We start from the raw sequence: 20335 nt of genomic DNA, 5'->3' as shown, positions 1-20335 counted from the left end.
TTTCTACCTCAAAATTTACTAGCATGTACTGAAAATTTAAAATACATTAACAGCTAGAAACACATTTTCTCTATCAACACATTTCAATATGTATTGATATAAGAATTATAATATGAAGAAAAGATTAAATATTTCAGGGGAAATGTGGAATAAAGAAGAGGGCTTTTATCAGGAGGAAAGATTTTGTAAAAACTGAATATACTTCTGGAAAATGTGACCTCACCTACTCTGTGGAACAGCAAAGAGAATTACTTCATGAAACTAAAATTACATAGGAGAGTTATCCAAAAGGATATGAGGCTATTCAGTTCTGATGCATAGCACAGAGACTAAATGTATTATGCCGTTCTTTAAGAAAAAACACAGAAAAAATAAACACTATATAATAGTCACATTTTCAACAAATATGACTTACAATTTCTTGCAAGTACTGGATCTCATTAGAACAGTTTGGTTTCAGTAACTTGTAGCTTACTGTGCAAGTAAATCCTAGCAGTAAGGAGGTTGGACCCAACCCCCAGCACAAAGCCTTGCACACCAAAAGAGCAGGGCAACAGGTCTGGTTCTCTCAAGAGCAGCCCTGCACGAGGCACAGGCTCGCTATGCCTGGGGAGAATCAGGCACTGAAGAACAGGATCCAGAAAAGCCAGGTTCAGAGCACACAGGTTCCCAAGACAGGAGGTACGGAGGGCAACCATTCCCTTCTTAGTGAGTCAAGATGCCAGTCTCTGCAGGATATCCCCTGGGAGGGAAGGTGACAGTGCCACCCAGCTGTGCATGCATTCCCCACACATGCAGAAAATCATGTTCAAATCCTGCCTCTGTTGGTCTGAAGCAGGAGCTTCAGCCTGGGCTTACCATCCTTGAGGTAACCACCCTCAACTCCATGATACCGAAAAGAGCTAAGACCTGAAAATTTTTTGCTGTTGCAAATCTGTACAGTTCACTTGAACATTTATTAAAGCAGTGACTGGAACCTATGTCCTTCCCAGACAGCACGTCCACCTCAAAGCCATACAGCTACTCCTACTCTCTAAATCTTTCAAATGCCACTGCACTAACTTTTGCCCAGATGCTGGGCCACTGAACACCACAGCATTCTGAGGTCCTTCATGGACATAATCTTTTACATTCAAAGAAAAACAGTAGCATAATTATCATACCACAAGCAGCACTCCTCTAACTAATAATAAACAATCCAGGCACCCAATACTGAGGCTCATGATGTGATTCAATAGCTCCTCATGCATAGAAAAAGAGGGATCCAGTGAAGACAGAAGAGCTTTGCCATGTGCTGTGCTCTCATGCCTATGACTCTCTTCAACCCTTGTTCTCAGCACTGAACCCCTCATTAAAGAGAGTATGCAAGTCACTCCTGAAGGATCTCCTTATCTCCCAGTAGGCCAGTGGTCATCCAAGATACTGGCAACTCAGGGGTAAATCCTCTGACACATATTAAAATCAACTTTTTTGTTGGCCTTTTGTTAAACTAGCTGAATTCCCTAGTCCACTTCAGCACTGAGAAACAAAAAACGAGGGTCAACATTGAGGAAAAAATACATCAACCAGGACTGAGGCCAGACCACTTCTTTCAGCACCATCCCTGGCTTTAAAAGACTGTGAGCCTTACAGCGACAGCACACTCCATCAGCTTCGAGACACATATTATCCCCATTTTATAAATAACAGGCTGGAACTATTTTCATATTATCTAAGTGGCAAAACTCCCACCACCTTCTATAAGAGTAAGGCTGGACCAAATGTTGTTGATAGTTAAAGAAAAAAAATGCACCACTCAAACACAAAAACTAGGAAAAAGTCTGCCAATACACCATCTTCATATTTATATTATTTCAGTTTCACTGAAAAAAAAAACCCAGTACATAGAAACCAGAGACTGTTCCTTTTTCGAGGAGACATTTGGCAGGCTGCATTCTGGGGTTGGTTCTGCTTGTCAGTATTTGTTTAAAATGAAAGGGCAGGGTCACCCATCAGGAAAAAAAAAAAAATGCATTTCAAAACACATGCAAAAAATATGAATTCTTCGATACTTTATGGTCAAACATCTGCTAAACTACTACTTTCCTTCAATTATGGGATTCTCAAAGCAACAATTATATCTATTTTCCTCACAATTCGGGGGATATAATAAGTACTACCAGAAATCAACAGTCTCTCTACATATATCTGTATGTTTTGCCAATGTTGAAACACTGGAAATGAGACAAGGACATTGACTAAATATGGTAAACCTCCAGTTTGTCAGCTCCCTAAGCTGAGCATTCTCTAACATTCAATCCTGTTTGTTACCTAGGAATCCACTTCATCAAGGTGGTGACCATTTTCAATCTCTGCTGACTTATGGAAATCCCAGTCACACTGCGTTTCATGTTTCTCCTCTCCCTGTCACTAAGACAGCCAGCAAAGTTACTCCCTCCTTGTAAGGAGAGCAAAGGAAGTGAAAACTTTCTCTTTGACCCAACAGCTTCAAATCTTGGGATACACTGAAAGGGAAAGTGGTATTTTTTCCTCTTCAATAAAAACAGCTAACCTTTTCTGTGCTGCCCCTTTTTGCTGCATAAATCAGACTGAATCTGGAAACTTGACATCCTGGCACATTGCCCAGTCCTAAAGAAGAAAATAGGGAAATGTGGATTTTAACCACAAGATCACAAGGTACCAAAAAGCCTTTTGCACACCAAAACTGTTCCAACCTGGAGTAAGCCAACCAGCTCTATGCCAAACTTACATCTGAGACAAAGTGGGCAAATCCCAGCAAACCAAATAAACAGACAAAGCTCTGTCCACGTCCCATAAGGTTTTCAACCCCATATGCATGGGTTAGATAGAAGACCTACAGGAAAAGACACTCCTTGTATCCTGGAGTCAATGCTGGCTGGGGCCCCACAGCTAAAATACTGCTACTATTTAGGGCTTCCTGTTACTGCCCCAAAGGATCATGGATTTTTTTTTTGCACACTCACATGGCATATGCCAAAATGGAAAGTTAGCAGCCTCAGTGTGTGATCTGGCCATTGGGTCACTCTTAGGAAACACTGGTTTGAATTTCCATGGACAGAAAGGAAAATAAATCCTGAATTTCTAACATCCAAAGCCAGGTTTCTAACCACTGTTAGGCTATTGCCATGTTAATAAAGAGCCCTTCAGAGCACTAGTTTGGGGAACTGAGCTCCAGGAGGAGCTCTGAGGGCACCAGGGGCCACTGAGTCCAGCATGAAGCACTAAACACATCCAGAGAGAAAGCAATGTTCTAAGTTTCTGCTAATGTTTCTTATTGTCTTAGCTCATTGGGTCTCAAGCCTGCAGGCACATAATGGGAAGGGAAGAACATGGGACATAACTGAGAGGATAAGAAAGCAAGCAGTGGTCTCCCCTACCTCCTGCTGGGACGGGGGAGTCAACCCCTCTTGTCTTAACCCCATCCCCAGACCTTAAAAGACAAAGTCCAGCCAGTGCTGTCCTTTGGCTCTAAGTAGGCATCAGAAGTGTCAAGGAAGGGATCTGCCAGGGCTCTACAGAGACAGAGCTTTGTAAACTGAGGGGTCCAAAATGTACCCTAATAGGAACTGATTTAAAACGTGCAATAACTATCAAGCTAATATCAAACACCTTCAGGGATCAACTGCATAGTCCACTTTAGAGGTAGCTCTGAAGGGTGCCCCTGGGCAGAACTCAGGCACCAATGGCCAGTACACGGAGCCGACATCTGAAAGCCATTTGGCAAAGCTTGGCACGGCAGTGGTAGAACTCCCTGGCTTGACCCTGTGCAGCAACAGCAGCACAATGCCAGGAGAATCAGCATCAAGCATGTCATATTGAGTTGCATTATTTTGATTACAGGATGACTCACACTCCCACAGCTTCTCGACTAAAACAAGACAAATCATAACAGCCAATATTCCCTCACTGAGCAAAATCGTTCAAATATTTCCAATGTGATTTACGGCAGCCGCCTATCCCTTCTTCTCAAGAACAGGGCATGGTGACAATTGCTGGTTAGAGCAGAGGGAGCAGATCTGGGAATGAGTTCCTCAGAAGTGTGAGGCAGTGGTTTTAATAGTCTAAACATACGGGGTTTTTTCCGTGCTTGGGATGAGTATGAATTTTAGGACAGGCACTTTTCTAAGCAGCACACCTTGCAATTCTCTCGTCCAGAGAGGCTGGTGATGAGCGGCTCTCACCAGGCATTTCCATCAGCCAGGCGGCTGGTCCAGCAGTCTGAAGAATGAGAGCCAATAGCCCACCAGGGATCTGCTACCCCACATAACCTCATCAAGCATAAAAACCTGTCAAAGCTTGCTCAGAGCAAGTTGAGACCAGCAGAAATCCTAACAGCCATGAACAGTAGGATAGATTTTAAGTCAGAAGGTAAGTAATTTAACCAAAGTGATTCCACCAAGTGTGAGAAACTGCCTGCTCTTCTGTGAGAGAACTCATCGCCATGCAGTCTTCTAACACCAACACATACACTTCTTCAGAAACACAGCAGATCTCAGAAGAAAGTAAAAAAGGTGAGGAAGAATAATTGGGGGGGGGGTGTGGGGTGTGGTGTGTGTTAACATTACTCAGCATAAACCAGTGCTGGATAATACAGTCTTTTATCTTCCAAGCCCAACCATTCAGTCATCAGTATAATAAGATCTTTACAGATGAAAAAGGATACTATTAGCTTCTGTGGGAATTTTTAAACATGTAAACTCAGTATATCTCTAAATGAAAAAAGGCAAACCTAGGAGTAAGAACAGGCAAGTGCAACTAACTACACAGCTAAGAAAGGGAAGTGAAAAAACAGACTTCTTGGGAAGTGAAGATGTTCTCCAAGATTAAATTGCAGGTTCTCTTTGCAGGTTCAGTAACACTTGATCAACATCAAAACCCACAATTTTAAATTTAGCTTCCTTTTTAGGAAGCTTGGAATATGACTGGAAAGGATACAAAATAAGTTGTAGGTTAAACCTTTGCTGTCAACATTCTCCTATCAAAGCACTAAGCCTTAGACATATCATAGGATAAACAGATATTATTAATGGGTTTAGATGTTTTGCATTTTAGGCATATGTTTACCTCAACATGACAAAAATACCTCAGACAAAATTTACACAGCAGTTTCCCAAACCAAGTAAGATTTATTCCAAACATATCTTGAATTACCCAGTTTTACTTTTGAAGGGCTATATACTTTTTATAAATTAAACAGCTTTTATACATTATTTGTTTCATTTCAAACGGAAAGCTCATGATCACAAAAATTTACAATTAATTAAAAAAAAAATCTGAGTATCATCTTACCTTTTATTTTTTAAAGTAAATTTATTTCCTTATAAAGGAATAAGAATGCTTTTGAAGCAGTCCAGGAATAAGTCTATTGTTATTTATGAAGAGCAGTCACAGAAGGTTGCCATCCAGCCTCTAAATAGCAATCCTGAGAAAGCCCCATATCAATACGTACAAAACCAGAATCTTCTAAATCATTTTGTTTGCAAGCAAGCTAATATTTTGGGTTTCAAAACACATGAATTTTGCTGAGCCCAGCTAATGATCATTCTAGTTCCTGAAGTAACATATAACACATGATCCACTAAAAGGCAACACACAGTTCAGAAACAGGTAAGTGCCAAAGACTTTTCCAAGGTGAGCACAAGACAGGGGGAAGGAGAGGACACACAGATACCAATTGCCATGCTTAGCAAGGGCCTGGTGCTTTCCAGGCTCAGCACGAGATTCTCCTCCTCTTCCTGCTGTCTTGTTTTTTTTTGCCAGAGTGAAGTGCTGAGCTTGGCAGGGTAGGGCATGGCAAGAATAGCAGAAACCACATGTCAACTCAACACCCCATGGAGAACTTCTCCGGCCAAAATGAAAAAGAAGGGCTGGAAAACCTCAGATCACAAGAGCAAGTTTCCCATCGACCTCAATGGAGAAGCAGAATCTCTGCAAATGAGGTTCAGCAGTGTTAAACAAAAGGATATAGATTTAATGGAGAGTTCAGGAATCAGCTTTAATTTTACAAACCCATTCAACCAAACTGAGTTAAACCAAACCGCATAATTCACAACCACGTCACACAGAAGAGTACCAGAAAAATAGCATCTTGTCTTGCAGATCCATTACAGCAGGAAGAAAACTTCAGTTTGACCATTGAAAGAAGAAGTTATTGGGGGTATAATACAGTTTGGCTTTAAAAAGCAAATGATACTTCATTCCAAAAGGAAGAGTTACCTTCTGGAGGAGTTGCAACACTGCTCCCAAGTCCCAAAATAGCAATGCTGTGATTCCTTGGTTCCAGCATCATTGCAAACTCTTCTCCTCTTTCCCAGTGTGGTACTTTCACAGGCTCCAGATGCACATTTTCCAGCCCGTCTTCCTGCAGGGCACTGAACATGTACTTGATAGCTGCATCTAGATTTTTCGAACCGCTGAGTCTAGGTCCTATGGTATCGGCAAAAACTTCTAATCTTTCATAGGATCTGTTCTGAGCTTTTCCATGAACAGCAAGATCGATAATAGCTTTAGCAATATCAGTATAGCCAGCTATCTCATTTTTAATGTCTTCAAATGTTTTTGGGTAACTGTCATCTCTTCTCAAAGATTTCCCAGCATACTGTGGTAATAAATTCATGAAAAATATTAAGAACACATACTTCATTTTTTCCTCTTTTTTGTTTTCCACAGATAGCCTGTTGGAGAGACAAAGAAAAAAAATTAAAAAATCATACAGCTATCAGCAATACTTTTGTTATTTGGATTGGCAGACAGACCAAAATGAAAATAAATCCGTTTATCATGAGAATGCTTTGATCAGAACTGGCATGAAAGTAAACTCAACTTGGAGACACAATTATTGAAAGCAAATGAAAAAGATGCTTAGACTGCCGGACATAGTCTTTGTTGTGGTCTTCAGAAACATCCTTGGAATGCTGCATCTCTTTAAATAATCACATCCTTCACTGAAGCAAAACCCAGGGCTGCTCCCATACAGGAGCTTTGCATCTCCTTTCTGTTAGGAACAGGATTTGCCAGAAGTGCCAAATCAAATGCCTTCACACAAAACATCTGGACAAAAACATTTCTTAAACCATTCATAAATAAAAATGCTTCTTAATCTCTATCTTCATAATCAGGACAGCACTTTCTATTGCACTAGAAAGATGTCAGAGCAATTTAGATCCAATGCCCCCAGGATAAAAGTATGAATTTCTTCACCGCATAAATCCATGGCTACTAGAGAAACACAATTTCTTATTAACTGGTGTATCTCTTAAGAACTGACTTCAGCAGCACTGTAGAGAGGTACAGCGCCAGGGGTTCTGATCCTGGGTTGAATACCAAGATTTATCTTTGTTAACACTTAATAGTTTATCCATCTTATCATTAAAAGTTCTCATTTTCAAGATCTTACAAAATTTCAATTCCGTAAAAGTGACAGTTTGTCTATACTATTAACTGAACGGACAAAAAAAACTCTGGAATCGGCTGGAGTAGTTGTGAAGCTCTTTTATAACACAGGAAGTATGATTATCCAAATCCAAAATATCAAATATATGTCTATTGATATAGCCAAAAGGAAATGTAATTGTTTCATTTTCCTTTGAATTTAAATTAGACTGCAATTTGAATGATAGAAATTAGCAGTAAGAAATAAGGTCTTTAAATGAGCTCTATAGCTGCAATTATTATGAGACTTTAAAAAAATGGTAATTAGTTACAGCCAAGTGAAGTGACAATTACTACTAGCCCAAAAAGATTTTGATTCAGCACTTCTGACATTTTCAGGGACTTTCATGGGATTACCAATATTTTTGAAAAAGAATGTAATTTGCCTCAAAGAATAGTAACACTAAAGGTGAATGTTAGCCTCTATTCTACAAAATGTTTTTCGTGGGAAGAATTGTTCTACAAATAGCAAAAGATTAATTAGTTAGCTAATATGGATAAAATATGGGTGAGTCAGACCTGCATGGCGGAAATATTACTAAAATTTTGCTATTAAGATTTCCACATTATCCTTCTTCCCTGTTTGTATTTATTTAGTATTTCTGGAGAGTTATACTCTTCATTTTATGATCACTGACCTGATGAATCATGACAATATATTTACCTTGTATTTTTCTGTATACAGATGGCCAGTACAAAGGTGGGGGGGAGGGTATAAGTGTGTGTGTACACATATATACATATGTATTTGCATACATAATATCCACATAAGATATTCACATGCAAAATACAAAAAAAAATCCTCCTTTATTTTCAGACAACTGCACACTTCAGGAGCTTTAATTGAGCATTAGTTCTCAGTCATTTTAGGAAGTAGACAAATATCACAATAAAAATAGCTTTGTATATTATAATGCCAGAAGGGACCAGAGTCTGACCACCACAGAACACTGATTGCAGGATATTCCTGAATTAACTCCCACCACCAGAAGCCACACAGCAAACCAGTAGTCAAGCCAATTCCTGACATTAAATGTGAGGTTACAGCAGTTTCGTGCCTCTGGGAGCACATGCCACAGTTGTATTGAAAGCTTCTGCAAGCTCCATTGTGAATGATCTAAGCTAAGAAACCACCTTTCCACTTATGTTTGTTACAATGAACCACAAAGAGATTAATTCATTTTCCCAAGATGTTCAATCTGGACCATCTTGATGTTCTCAGAGGTCTATTCCAACCTTATGATTCTATGATCTTCCAGCATTCACTAAAAATAAATAAATAAAAATAAGCCTTTGACATAATGAAGTTACGTACTGGATGTGATGTGAGAATTTATTGTATATTAAGGTATCTTGTCCCATTTCCTCTTCTGTCCTCTCTTAGTTTCAGTGTATTTATATTTCCACATAAAAATCTTTGTCTCAGTGTATGTGGCAGGAACTACCCGTTTGACTCCTCCTTGTTCAAGAAACATCCTGAGATAAAGAATCTGGGAAATTCAGATGTAACTTTGGTAGTTACAGTTCCCACTGTACTTCTGATTTTTCTCAGATTTTTAATGACATTTTTCTTCCAAAGAAGCTTCACCTTAACGGTGGCAGAGCATGCCAGGAAAAGCTGAACTACCACTCTCAGTAAAGAATCTAGTTGGTACTAAGAATGCGAATGGTTACCCCTCCTGTATGTTGCTACAAGAAAGCACTTGTAATTTTAAAGCATAACTTCTGGGAAGTCAGCAAAGTGCCTATCACACAATCACAGAATGGTTCCAGCTAGAAGGGCCTCTGGAGCTCATCTTGTCCAACACCCCTGCTCAAGCAGGGCCATCTAGAGCAGGCTGCCCAGGACCACATCCACATGGCTTTTGACTCCACAGGAAGGATAAAAAAAAAAAAAAAAAAAAAAAAAAAAAAGAAAGAAGAAGAGTTGAGTTTCCTGATGTTCACACAGAACCTCTTGTGTTTCGGTGTGCGCCCATTGCCTCTGGTCCTGTCGATGGTCATCGCAGAAGACAGCCTGGCACCATCTTCTTTGCACCCTCCCATCAGGTATTTGCATCCACTGATGAGATGCCTCCAAGCCTTCTCTTCTTTAGGCTCAACAGTCCCAGCTCCCTCAGCCGCTCCTCATATGGATGATGCTCTAATCCCTTCATCATCTCTCTTGTGCTGGGGAGCACAGAACTGGACACAATACTCTATGTGTGGCCTCACCAGAGCTAGGCAGAGGGGGAGGATCACCTCCCTCAAACTGCTGGCAACATTCCTCTCAATGCAGCCCACCAGGCTGTTGGCCTTTGCCACAAAGGTACGTTGCTGGCTCATTCAACTTCATATCTGCCAGGATGTCCAGATCCTGTTCCACAAAGCTGCTTTCCAGCTGGGCAGCCGCCAGCATGTCTTGGTGTATGGAGTTGTTCCTCATCAGGTGCAGAACTTTTAATTTCCTCTTGCTGAACTTCCTGACATTCCTGTCAGCCTGTTTCTCCAGCCTGTTGAGGTCCCTCTGAATGTCAGCACAACCATCCGCTGTAATAGCCACTTCTAACTTTGTATCATCTGCAAACTTGCTGAAGGTGCCCTCTGTCCAAGCATCCAGATCATTAAAGAAGACCGAAGAGTACTGGACCATATATTGACTTCTAGGGGGCATCTCTAGTTACTGGTCGGCAACTGGACTTTGTGCCAATGATCACAACCCTCTCAACTCGGCTGTTGAGCAAATTTTTCATCCAGCCCATATTTCATCAGCTTTCCCAAGAGCTCATGGGAGACAGTGTCAAAAGCCTTATTAATGTCAAGGTAGACAACATCCACTTCTCTCCCCTCATTTAATAAGCCAAGCATTTCATCATAGAAGGTTATTGGGTTGGTCAAGGATGACCTCCCCTTGGTAAGTCCATGCTGACTACTCCCAGTCACCTTCTTGTTGTTCATGTGCCTGGAAATTATTTCCAGGAGGAGTTGTTCTGCATCTTCAAGATCAAGGTGAGGCTGTCCCACCTGTAGTTCCCTGGGTCCTCCTTCCCAGGCTTTTTGAAGATAGGCATGACATTTGCTCTTTTCCAGTCCTCAGGTACCTCTGCTGATTGCCATGATCTTCCAAAGACAATTGTAATTGCCTTGCAATTACATCAGCTCCCTCAGCATTCACTGGTGCATTCCACCAGGTCCCACAGACTTATGGGTTTCAGTTTTCTTAAGTATTCCCTGATCTTACCATTTTCACCAAGGCTAACACTTCCTTGTTCCAAACTTTCCCTTTGGTCTCCAGGACCTGGGATTTCTGAACGCTGGTCATACTAATAAAAACTGAGGTGAAGAAGGTATTCAGTTCCCCAAGTTTTTCCACGTCTTGTGTCAATAGGTCCCTGCCCCATTCAGCAGCAGGCCCACCTTTTACGTAGTCTTTCATTTGCTGCTTATGTCCTTATAGAAGGTCTTCTTGTTGCCCTTCACATTCCCTGTCAGATTCAGCTCCAGGTGGGCTTTGGCTTTCCTAAACCCATCCCTACATGCTCACAGAGCATCTTCATATTCCTCCTAGGCCATCTGTCCCTGCTTCCTCCTTCTGTACGCTTCCTTTTAATGAACAAGTTTTGCCAGGAACTTCTTGTTCATCGATGCAGGCCTCCTGCCATCTTTGCTTGTTGAGACGGACTGTTCTTGAGCTTGCAGTTGGTAATGCTTGAATATTAACAAGTTTTCTTGGGACCCTCTTCCCTCTTTCAGGGCTTTATCCCACAGGACTTTTATCAAGCAGATCTTTGAAGAGGTCAAAGTCTTCTCTCCTGAAGTCCAGCACTGTGATCTTGCTTTTACCCTGCTTTTAGGATCCTGAACTCCGTTATCTCACAGTCACTGCAGCCAAGGCTGCCTTTGACCTTTATACCACAACCAGCCCTTTCTTGCTTGTATGAGGTCCAGCAAAGCACCTCTTCTTGCTGGCTTCTCTATTACCTGTGTCATGAATGTCCTGGATTGCTTATAACCTGCTGTGCTGACCCTCCAAGAGATATTGGGATGGTTAAAGTCCACCATGAGCATCAGGGCCTGTAAATGAGAAGCACTTCTAGCTGTCAAGGCCTCATCTACTTGTTTTTCCTGATAAGTGGTCTATAGCAGACAGCTACTACAATGTCACCCATATTGGTCTGCACTTTAATCCTTATCCATAAGCTCTCAGTTGGCTCATCATCCATCCCTAGGCAGAACTCCAAGCACTCCAGCTGTTCTCTCACATAAAGGGCAACTCCACCTCCTTTTCTTCCCAGTCTGTCCTTACTAAAGAGCATATATCCGTCCATTGCAAGCATTCCAGTCATGAGCTATCCCTCCACATCTCCATGATCCAAATAAGATCATAGCCCTGCAACTGCACACAGATCTCTAACTCCCTCATATTTATTCCCCATGCTGTGTATATTAGTGTACAGGCACTTAGAAGCACAGATTCATCATGGAAACAGAATACGCAACCCACAACATTTTTGTGAGAGCTGTCTGATCAGCTCCCAAGAAGTGGGGATGAACCATCAGGCATGCATTCATGAGATGCCATCTGAAACACCGGCTATGCAATGCAGAATTATGACACAGAAAGAGTGAAAGAATTAAACCACATTTCTAGACTACATAAACTGAAAGACAGACAGACAGACAGACAGATCAGACAGAAAGACAGACAGACAGAAAGACAGACAGACAGAAAGACAGACAGACAGAAAGACAGACAGACAGACAGACAGACAGACAGACAGACAGACAGACAGACAGAAAGAAGAAGAAAGAAAAGAAAGAAGAAAGATGAAAGAAGAAAGAAAGAAAGAAAGAAAGAAGAAAGAAAGAAAGAAAGAAGAAAGAAGAAGAAAGAAAGAAAGAAGGAAAGAAGAAAGAAAGAGAAGAAAGAAAGAAGAAAGAAAGAAGAAAGAAAGAAGAAAGAAGAAAGAAGAAGAAGAAAAGAAGAAAGAAAGAAAGAAGAAAGAAAGAAGAGAAAGAAAGAAGAAAGAAAGAAGAAAGAAAGAAGAAGAAAGAAAGAAGAAAGAAAGAAGAAAGAGAAGAAAGAAAGAAAGAAAGAAAGAAAGAAAGAAAGAAAGAAAGAAAGAAAGAAGAAAGAAAGAAGAAGAGAAGAAGAAAGGAAAGAAAGAAAGAAGAAGAAGAAGAAAGAAGAAGAAAGAAAGAAGAAAGAAAGAAGGAAGAAGAAAGAAGAAAGAAAGAAGAAAGAAAGAAGAAAGAAAGAAGAAAGAAAGAAGAAAGAAAGAAGGAAAGAAAGAAGAAAGAAAAGAGAAGAAAGAAGAAAGAAAGAAGAAAGAAAGAAGAAAGAAAGAAGAAAGAAAGAAGAAAGAAAGAAGAAAGAAAGAAGAAAGAAAGAAGAAAGAAAGAAGGAAAGATAAGAAGAAAGAAAGGAAGAAAGAAAGAAGAAAGAAAGAAGAAAGAAAGAAGAAAGAAAGAAGAAAGAAAGAAGAAAGAAAGAAAGAAAGAAAGAAAGAAGAAAGAAAGAAAGAAAAAAGAAAGAAAACAAAGAAAGAAAACAAAGAAAGAAAACAAAGAAAGAAAACAAAGAAAGAAAACAAAGAAAGAAAACAAAAGAAAGAAAACAAAGAAAGAAAACAAAGAAAGAAAACAAAGAAAGAAAACAAAGAAAGAAAACAAAGAAAGAAAACAAAGAAAGAAAACAAAGAAAGAAAACAAAGAAAGAAAACAAAGAAAGAAAACAAAGAAAGAAAACAAAGAAAGAAAACAAAGAAAGAAAACAAAGAAAGAAAACAAAGAAAGAAAACAAAGAAAGAAAACAAAGAAAGAAAACAAAGAAAGAAAACAAAGAAAGAAAACAAAGAAAGAAAACAAAGAAAGAAAACAAAGAAAAAACAAAGAAAGAAAACAAAGAAAGAAAACAAAGAAAGAAAACAAAGAAAGAAAACAAAGAAAGAAAAAAAAAGAAAGGAAAAAAAAGAAAGGAAAAAAGAAAGAAAAAACAAGAAAGAAAAAACAAAGAAAAAAAAAAGAAAAAACAAAAAAGAAAAAACAAAGAAAAAAACCAAAGAAAAAAAAAAAGAAAGAAAAAAAACCACCAAACCCTCCAGAAAAAAAAAAAAAAAAAACAACCAAAACTCACACACACAAAATTTTTGAAGTCACCAAGCCCAGCTCATATCATAACCAGCACAAACTACCAGCCTTTCATAGTCCTTTATGGGTCTTTTCATAAACAGCAAGTTAAAAAATAGCTTTAGCAATATAAGGATATTAAGGTATTCTCCTTAACTATTCAAATGTCCCCTAAACTTGAGATCACAGTACTAACACATTCATCACAGTGAAGTATCATTTTCCCAAAAGAGAACAAAAATCATCTGTGATTTCATATATGAATGATAAATCTATCACACAGGTTTCCTCTCTCTCTGCAAGACAGACAGGTCAGAGTTCTACACAACTAGGAGCAGAAGACTCGGGTTATCTCAGGACACCGACAGAGAATTCTAAAATGCCTTTTATAGGCTGAGTTACTGTTTATTTGTGGTTGTACTACACAGAGGGTATTGGTGTATTTTTATTGCTATGTGCTGTACTTTCCCCATGTTCCTTCCCTTTGCACCAGTTAATTACATGCTCATAGACATCCTCTGCTAGAGACATCACTAATTTTCTCAGGATGACCATGCTCATTCCAAGATTTTTTCCAAGCTCACTATCCACAAAGAAGCAAGATAATCTGATTTCTGCCATAAGACAAATTCTTGCTGAGTGGAGTAAGACAACAACTTTGTAGTCAAAAGTCAAAAACTTAAGGTTTGGGGTTTTGTTTGTTTAAGGATTTGCAAAATCTACCAGACAACATTTAGTTGCTAAACAGAAAACACAGGGGGATCGTTTAATTAGCATTGGCCACCTCAAAGAGCCCCCAGCTACCAACTTACAGCATTTTTTTCAATGGAGAAATGAAATCACAGTTATCACATTTCCCTTAACTAAGGCATGTTTCCTTTGCTCCTCCTGGCCTCATTCAAAGCCAGCAGCATCCTCACCCCAAAGGCTGCCCCAGAGGAGCTGCATTTAAAAGCCGCACTTTTTCTAAGAACTTCCCACTGAACACTGAGAATACACGTGTGTTTCCACAGCTTTTGTGGATGTAACATACTCCCACCACACACAGCATTTCACTACCTGACATTCCATTGTAACAGAGGCGTAACCGAATTCAAACCCTGGGTAAGGACACAAGAACAGGAACGTAATTTATTGTGCTTTCCTTGAATAGTCCAGCGTAATCTGTCCAAAAGCTAGCAGTCCAGCAGTATCTGTCCAATATGCTAGGTAAAATAATATCATACTCACTTGCATTGCAATACAGGAATCACTCCACCGCTAATTCAGGGAAAGAATAGCACATCTGTTGTCCCAGTCTCTGCAACATTAAGTTTATCATCCTAGTGAATCATCTGGGAAAAGAGACTACTGAGGTTTGCACAACTCACTAGTTAGACTCAGCAAATGAACATCACAGCACCAGCCAAATTAAAAAAAAAAAATAAAAAACAGGACTGTCACAATTGTTCAATGCATTTAATTATTCACTGAATTTCTTCAGTAGAAGTTTAGAGCAAAATGAGATAAGAAGAAAATACACTTTCAGGAAGTACAGTCCTTTCTCCCATGCCTATTAATGCATCTTATTCCATGGCCCTTTAGTACAAAATAACCATTTTCTAAACTAGGGGTAGGAGTCTGGAATTCCCCTTGCCCTTCCAGGAAGCAAGGATGCTTGTTAGAGGGTTATAATCCCTCTACGTTATTTTTCTGACCCTATAAGTCTTGCACGCATGGAAAGGACACAGAATGGTCCAGTTCCAGCCTTGCCTGAAGCCTCATATTTAGGGTATTCTCCTAAAAAGTGAAGGTCTCAGGACTATATAAAACCTACAACTCGTACCTTTTACTTCTTCAAAGGGACTTCTAATCACTGACATAACAAGCAAAAAGTGGGAATCACCAATGCTCTTCCCATTTTGAGCAGAGCTGAAAGCCATTCACATATTAGACACTGCATGTTTATGCCAGATGAATTTGATCTCTTCAGAAACTTCAGCAGGGCTCAGGCTTAATCATGTCCAGCTTAAAGGGTCATGCAGGCTCCCAGCTTTCCAGAATGGAAGACTACACTTAGGAACCATGGAAACTCAGTGGTCCAAAATGAGTACAAAGCTAAAAGGCAGTAATGTAAAATGGTTCCAGTTCTTTTAGCTTCAGGTGAACTGGATAAGGGGCATCCAGCCATGGGAGATCTGGATCCATATACAGAAGGAAGGACGTGGTCTAAACATAGTCATAGAATCACAGAACAGTTTTGGTTGGAAAAAGACCTTCAAGATCGTCAAGTCCAACCTTTGTCCTAGCTCTATCAACACCACTAAACCATATCCCTAAGTACAACAGCTACCTGTCTCTTAAACACCTCCAGGGATGGTGACTCCACCACCTCCCTGGGCAGACTGTTCTAATGCCTGACAACCCTTTCAGTAAAGAAATTCTTCCTAAGATCCAGCCTGAACCTTCCCTGGTGCAGCTTAAGGCCATTTCTCCTTGTTCTGTCGCTTGTTACTAGGGAGAACACCCTAGGACCCCCACCTGACTACAACCTCCTTTCAGGCAGCTGTAGAGAGCGATAAGGTCTCCCCTCAGCCTCCTCTTCTCCAGGCTAAACAGCCCCAGATCCCTCAGCCATTCCTCATATGAGACATGCTCCAAATCCTTTACTAGTTTGGTAGCCCGCCTCTGTAGCCTCTGCAGTATTCGAGGTGCAGCCTCACCAAAGCCGTCCATAGAAGAGATAGATAGATAGATAGGTTTCTTCCTGCAAAATCTTAGCCGAACATTTCAAATGGAAAGTCTGGAGCAAGGAAGACATATCCTTGGTGGTGGAAGACCAGGTTAGGGAGCACTTAAACTGGACATATGTAAATCCATGGGGCCTGATTGATTGCACCCACAAATGCTGACAGAGCTAGCTGATGTCATTGTGAGGCCACTCTCAATTATATTTGAAAGATCATGTAACTCCTATCTTCAAGAACTGCAAGAAATAAGATGTGAGGAACTACAGGCCAGTCAGCCTCACCTCAATCCCTGGCAAGGTGACAGGAGAAAATCCTCCTGGAAATTATTTCCAAACATTTGAAGGATAAGGTGACTTGGAATAGTTAGCATGGATTTACCATGGGGAAATCATGCTTAATCAACCTGATAGCCTTCTAGAAAAAAATTACTGGCTTGGTAGTTGAGGGGAGAACAGTGGATGTTGTAAGGCATTTGACATCGTCTCCCATAAGATCTTAGGGAAGCAAATGAAGTACAGACTGGATGAGCAGAGTGAGGTGGACTGAAAACCAGCTGAACAACCAAGCTCAGAGGGGTTTGATTATTCATACGCCATCTAGTTGGTGATCAGTAACTAATGGTGTCCCCTAGAAGTCAATACTTGGTCCAGTACTCTTCAACGCCACCATCCATGATCTGGGTGCTTGGACAGGGTGCAGTCTCAACAGACTTGCAGATGATATGAAGTAAGGAGGAGTGGCTGATGTACATGATGGCTATGCTGCCACTCAAGGGTGAATGGAGAAACAGACAGGTAGGAACTTAGGAAGTTCAACAAGAGCAAATGAAAAAATCCTGCATCTGGGGAGGACTAATCCCCCTGCACCAAGACAGGCTGGGACCTCCGAGCTGGAAAGCAGCTTGGCAGACAAAGACCATGGGGTTCCTGGTGGACAAGCTGAGCATGAGTCAGCAATGCAACCTAGGGGCAAAGACCAACAGACTGGTAGGCTGCACATTAGGAGGAGTGTTGCCAGCAGGTGAAGGGAGGTGAACTTTCCCCTCTACTCAGCATTGGTGAGGCCACACCTGGAGTATTTATCCATTTTTGGTCTCCCCAACACAAGAGAGACATGGACATAATGGAGAAAGTCCAACAAAGGGCCATGAAGATGACTAAGGGATGGAACTACCTATCCTATGAGGAGAGGCTGAGAGAACTGGGACTGCTCAGCCTGCAGAATAAAAGACCCAGGATGGGTTTCATCAATAGGTATAAATATCTGATGTGAGGAAACGAAGAAGACAGAGCCAGGCTCCTTTCAGTGGTGCCCACTAACAGAACAAGAGGCAATGAGCACCAATTGAAACATAGGAAATTCCATTTGAGGACAAGAATGCACTTTTTTTTACTGTGAGGGTGGACATACACTGCAACAAGTTGCCCACAGAGGTTGTGAAGTGTCCATATGGGGAGATATTCCAAACCTGACTGTGCACGGGCCTGGGCAATCTGCTGCAGCTGACCCTGCTTAAACAGGGCGTTTGGACTAGGTAAGCTCAAAAGATGTCTTCCAACCTAAATCTGTGATTCAGAATCTGAAAGGAAGCCATAAACACAAGCTGAAAGGGTTTAAAAAAAAATCAAGTGAGTAGGTACACAGAAGAAAAAGAGAAATTAAAGGCAGGAAGTAAGTGTCAGCTCTAATTAGTATGAAAAAGAAGGACATGTACAGCACAATGCTATGTCAGTAGTGCAGGTGGTGTCATAAAAAGATATGTTTAATGGTAGCTAAGCAGCTACTTTAAGGATGCTTCCACCTATTGTCTGATCCATTTCTCTGTAGCTAACTACTGTCTTTGATGCTGAAGGGCAAGATCATTGGGATCTTCATCTTTTAGGGTGCCCTTATATAAAAAAGCTTTAGCACACCCAATCTGTAACCAGGCTGACTGGTGTAACCGCCATTAAAAATATCACAATAAAAATTACTTAAATGTAACAGATGGAAAATGAAAGATGATAAAAAAAACCTCCCAGATGAGAGCACTGTCTACAGCATTTGGATAACTGAAAGAGGTACTGAGGGAAGAGAAACAAGATAAACAAAGCTAGAGCAATGCTTTTTCTCCAGTGTGGCAAAGCTTTCCCAAAATCCCAGTTGAAAATACAAACAAAAGGATACAGAGTTCACTAGAGTCATGGTTATGGGAAATGAGGAAAGAAAACAAGAAATTGAGGATATTAACCACTTAATTGCTAGAGATCCGCTAAATCTGCGGAGTATCTATCAGTTTCCTAACCACGTACCATTTGATTTTCCTCCAAGGAATGTGGGAAACCTTGAAATCGCACAGTGGTTTTGATAACATGAGAACAGACTGAAAAGCCTCAGGGTAACAAACTCACACGCTGCCGACTGATGTCTGATACATTTAATAGCATCTGAAAGAAAGTTTGTTGTGACAGCTGTGGAGTAGGATGGCTGGAAGGCTAGGTGGACTTACAAAACGAGGAGGAGATTTCTGCCTAAAAATAAAGTTATAGAGTTCTTCCATCACTTAGAAAGATAAGGGGGGCAGGGGGGAACACTTTATGATCTTGAAGAGTGAAGCAGAAAAGCAGACATTCCTCAAAGACTGCTTTTCCAGAACTGTCAAGATTCCTCAACTGGGAGAACGTTTAATCAGTCAGAAAATCTTGGCTTTGGGAACACTCACAGTCAAAGATATCGTTTACATTACAAAGTCTTAAAATGAGCCTTTTTACATCTAAACCTAAGGAAAGGAAGAGTACAACACAATATGGATACAAGGCTGACTACAATACAAAATCTTATTACTTGGACCAAAAAGCCTAGAGCTCCAAAGGAAACACCAAATCACGAGCTGTTTTACCTTCACCAACTTCAGAAGAACTATCTTGATTTGCTACAACTGAAGATGTGCCCTGAAATCCTTGAAAAGATAAGTGTGACCTAATAGAGTATGACCAGGTAGCGATACTGACTTACATGGAGAGAATAGAAAGTGAAATGTTTAAAGAAGGCTAAGGATTAAAACAGAGGAAGTCCATATGTGCCCAGAGACACTGCAGTCATAGCTCCCCATATGGCAAAAGAAAAAGTTCATACCCTATTTATATTCTATATGGTGGAAGTACTATAGCTTAACATAGGAAGGAAGCAGTAAAAGAAACCACACCTAACTCTTTCTTCACCTGCAAGCCTCAGAATAGTAACAGCCTACCTTGACATAACCTTATTCAGTAGCTGCTGCTAAAATGGATGGTAGTAACCCTGAAGAATCACACCATAATCCATGTGCAGAATGCTGTATAAGCAAAGCTAAAGAAACAATCAGCCTGCTACTTCCCTAAGAAGAGTGACAGCCAAGACAAAAATTAAGTTAAAAAAAAAAAAAAAAAAGACATTACCACCAAGCAATGCCTAGGTCACATAGCAGCTGATATTATTCTTAATGAGCATTCAAAATACAAACAGTTCTCAAAAGGGAGTACATTATATTTTCAGAGGTAAAAGACAGGAATTCGGTGGGATTTTTAGATGAGAACAACTGAATAGAACAGAAATATTTAATGAAAGGAAGGCAGTTACTAAACAATGACACCAAAATACACATGTAACAATGAATGCCAAAGTACACAGCTAACGCCAGCTGATGGTGTTGAAAGACAACTGGGTGGAGGGTGAGAAAGATTATCTTGGACAATTAAATCAAAACATAACAGAACAGGGCTGTAATTATATTATCCATTATTTTGATGCTCAACTTCAGTGACACTTCCTCCAAGTCCCCAACTATTGCTCTAGTGTAAAAAACAGGATAGGTTGTGCTCAGATATAGAAAGACTGGCTTATGAAAAAAATAAATATACTCACACACACCCGTTCTGAGACAAAACATCAGTGATCTCTTACTAATTTAGGAAACCTTTCTTGATTGTAGGAACCTGTCTTGGGTTACACTCATCTTTTCAGGAAATTCATATGTAATTGAGAAACAAACTCTTCAGAACTGCATATTTTTCTTTCAGCCTTTCCTA

The 20335-nt window shown here is 40.3% G+C and overlaps 1 protein-coding gene across 1 annotated transcript in view; it reads right to left on the bottom strand.

Annotated features, from left to right (window-relative positions):
- The window catches only part of CPQ (carboxypeptidase Q), a 174938-nt gene that overhangs the window by 141545 nt on the left and 13058 nt on the right, over positions 1–20335 (bottom strand). The window contains exons 2-3 of the mRNA XM_086465921.1: positions 11355–11387; positions 6238–6670 (exon numbers count right to left, since the gene is read on the bottom strand). Coding sequence (XP_086322047.1) covers positions 6238–6664 — 427 coding nt within the window. The 5' untranslated portion in view covers positions 6665–6670; positions 11355–11387. The remainder of the gene's footprint in view (positions 1–6237; positions 6671–11354; positions 11388–20335) is intronic.

Source organism: Leptosomus discolor, chromosome 5 (assembly GCF_034619465.1).
Source record: "Leptosomus discolor isolate bLepDis1 chromosome 5, bLepDis1.hap2, whole genome shotgun sequence".
NCBI lineage: Eukaryota > Metazoa > Chordata > Aves > Leptosomiformes > Leptosomidae > Leptosomus > Leptosomus discolor.
This window is presented reverse-complemented; position numbering and strand designations above follow the sequence as displayed.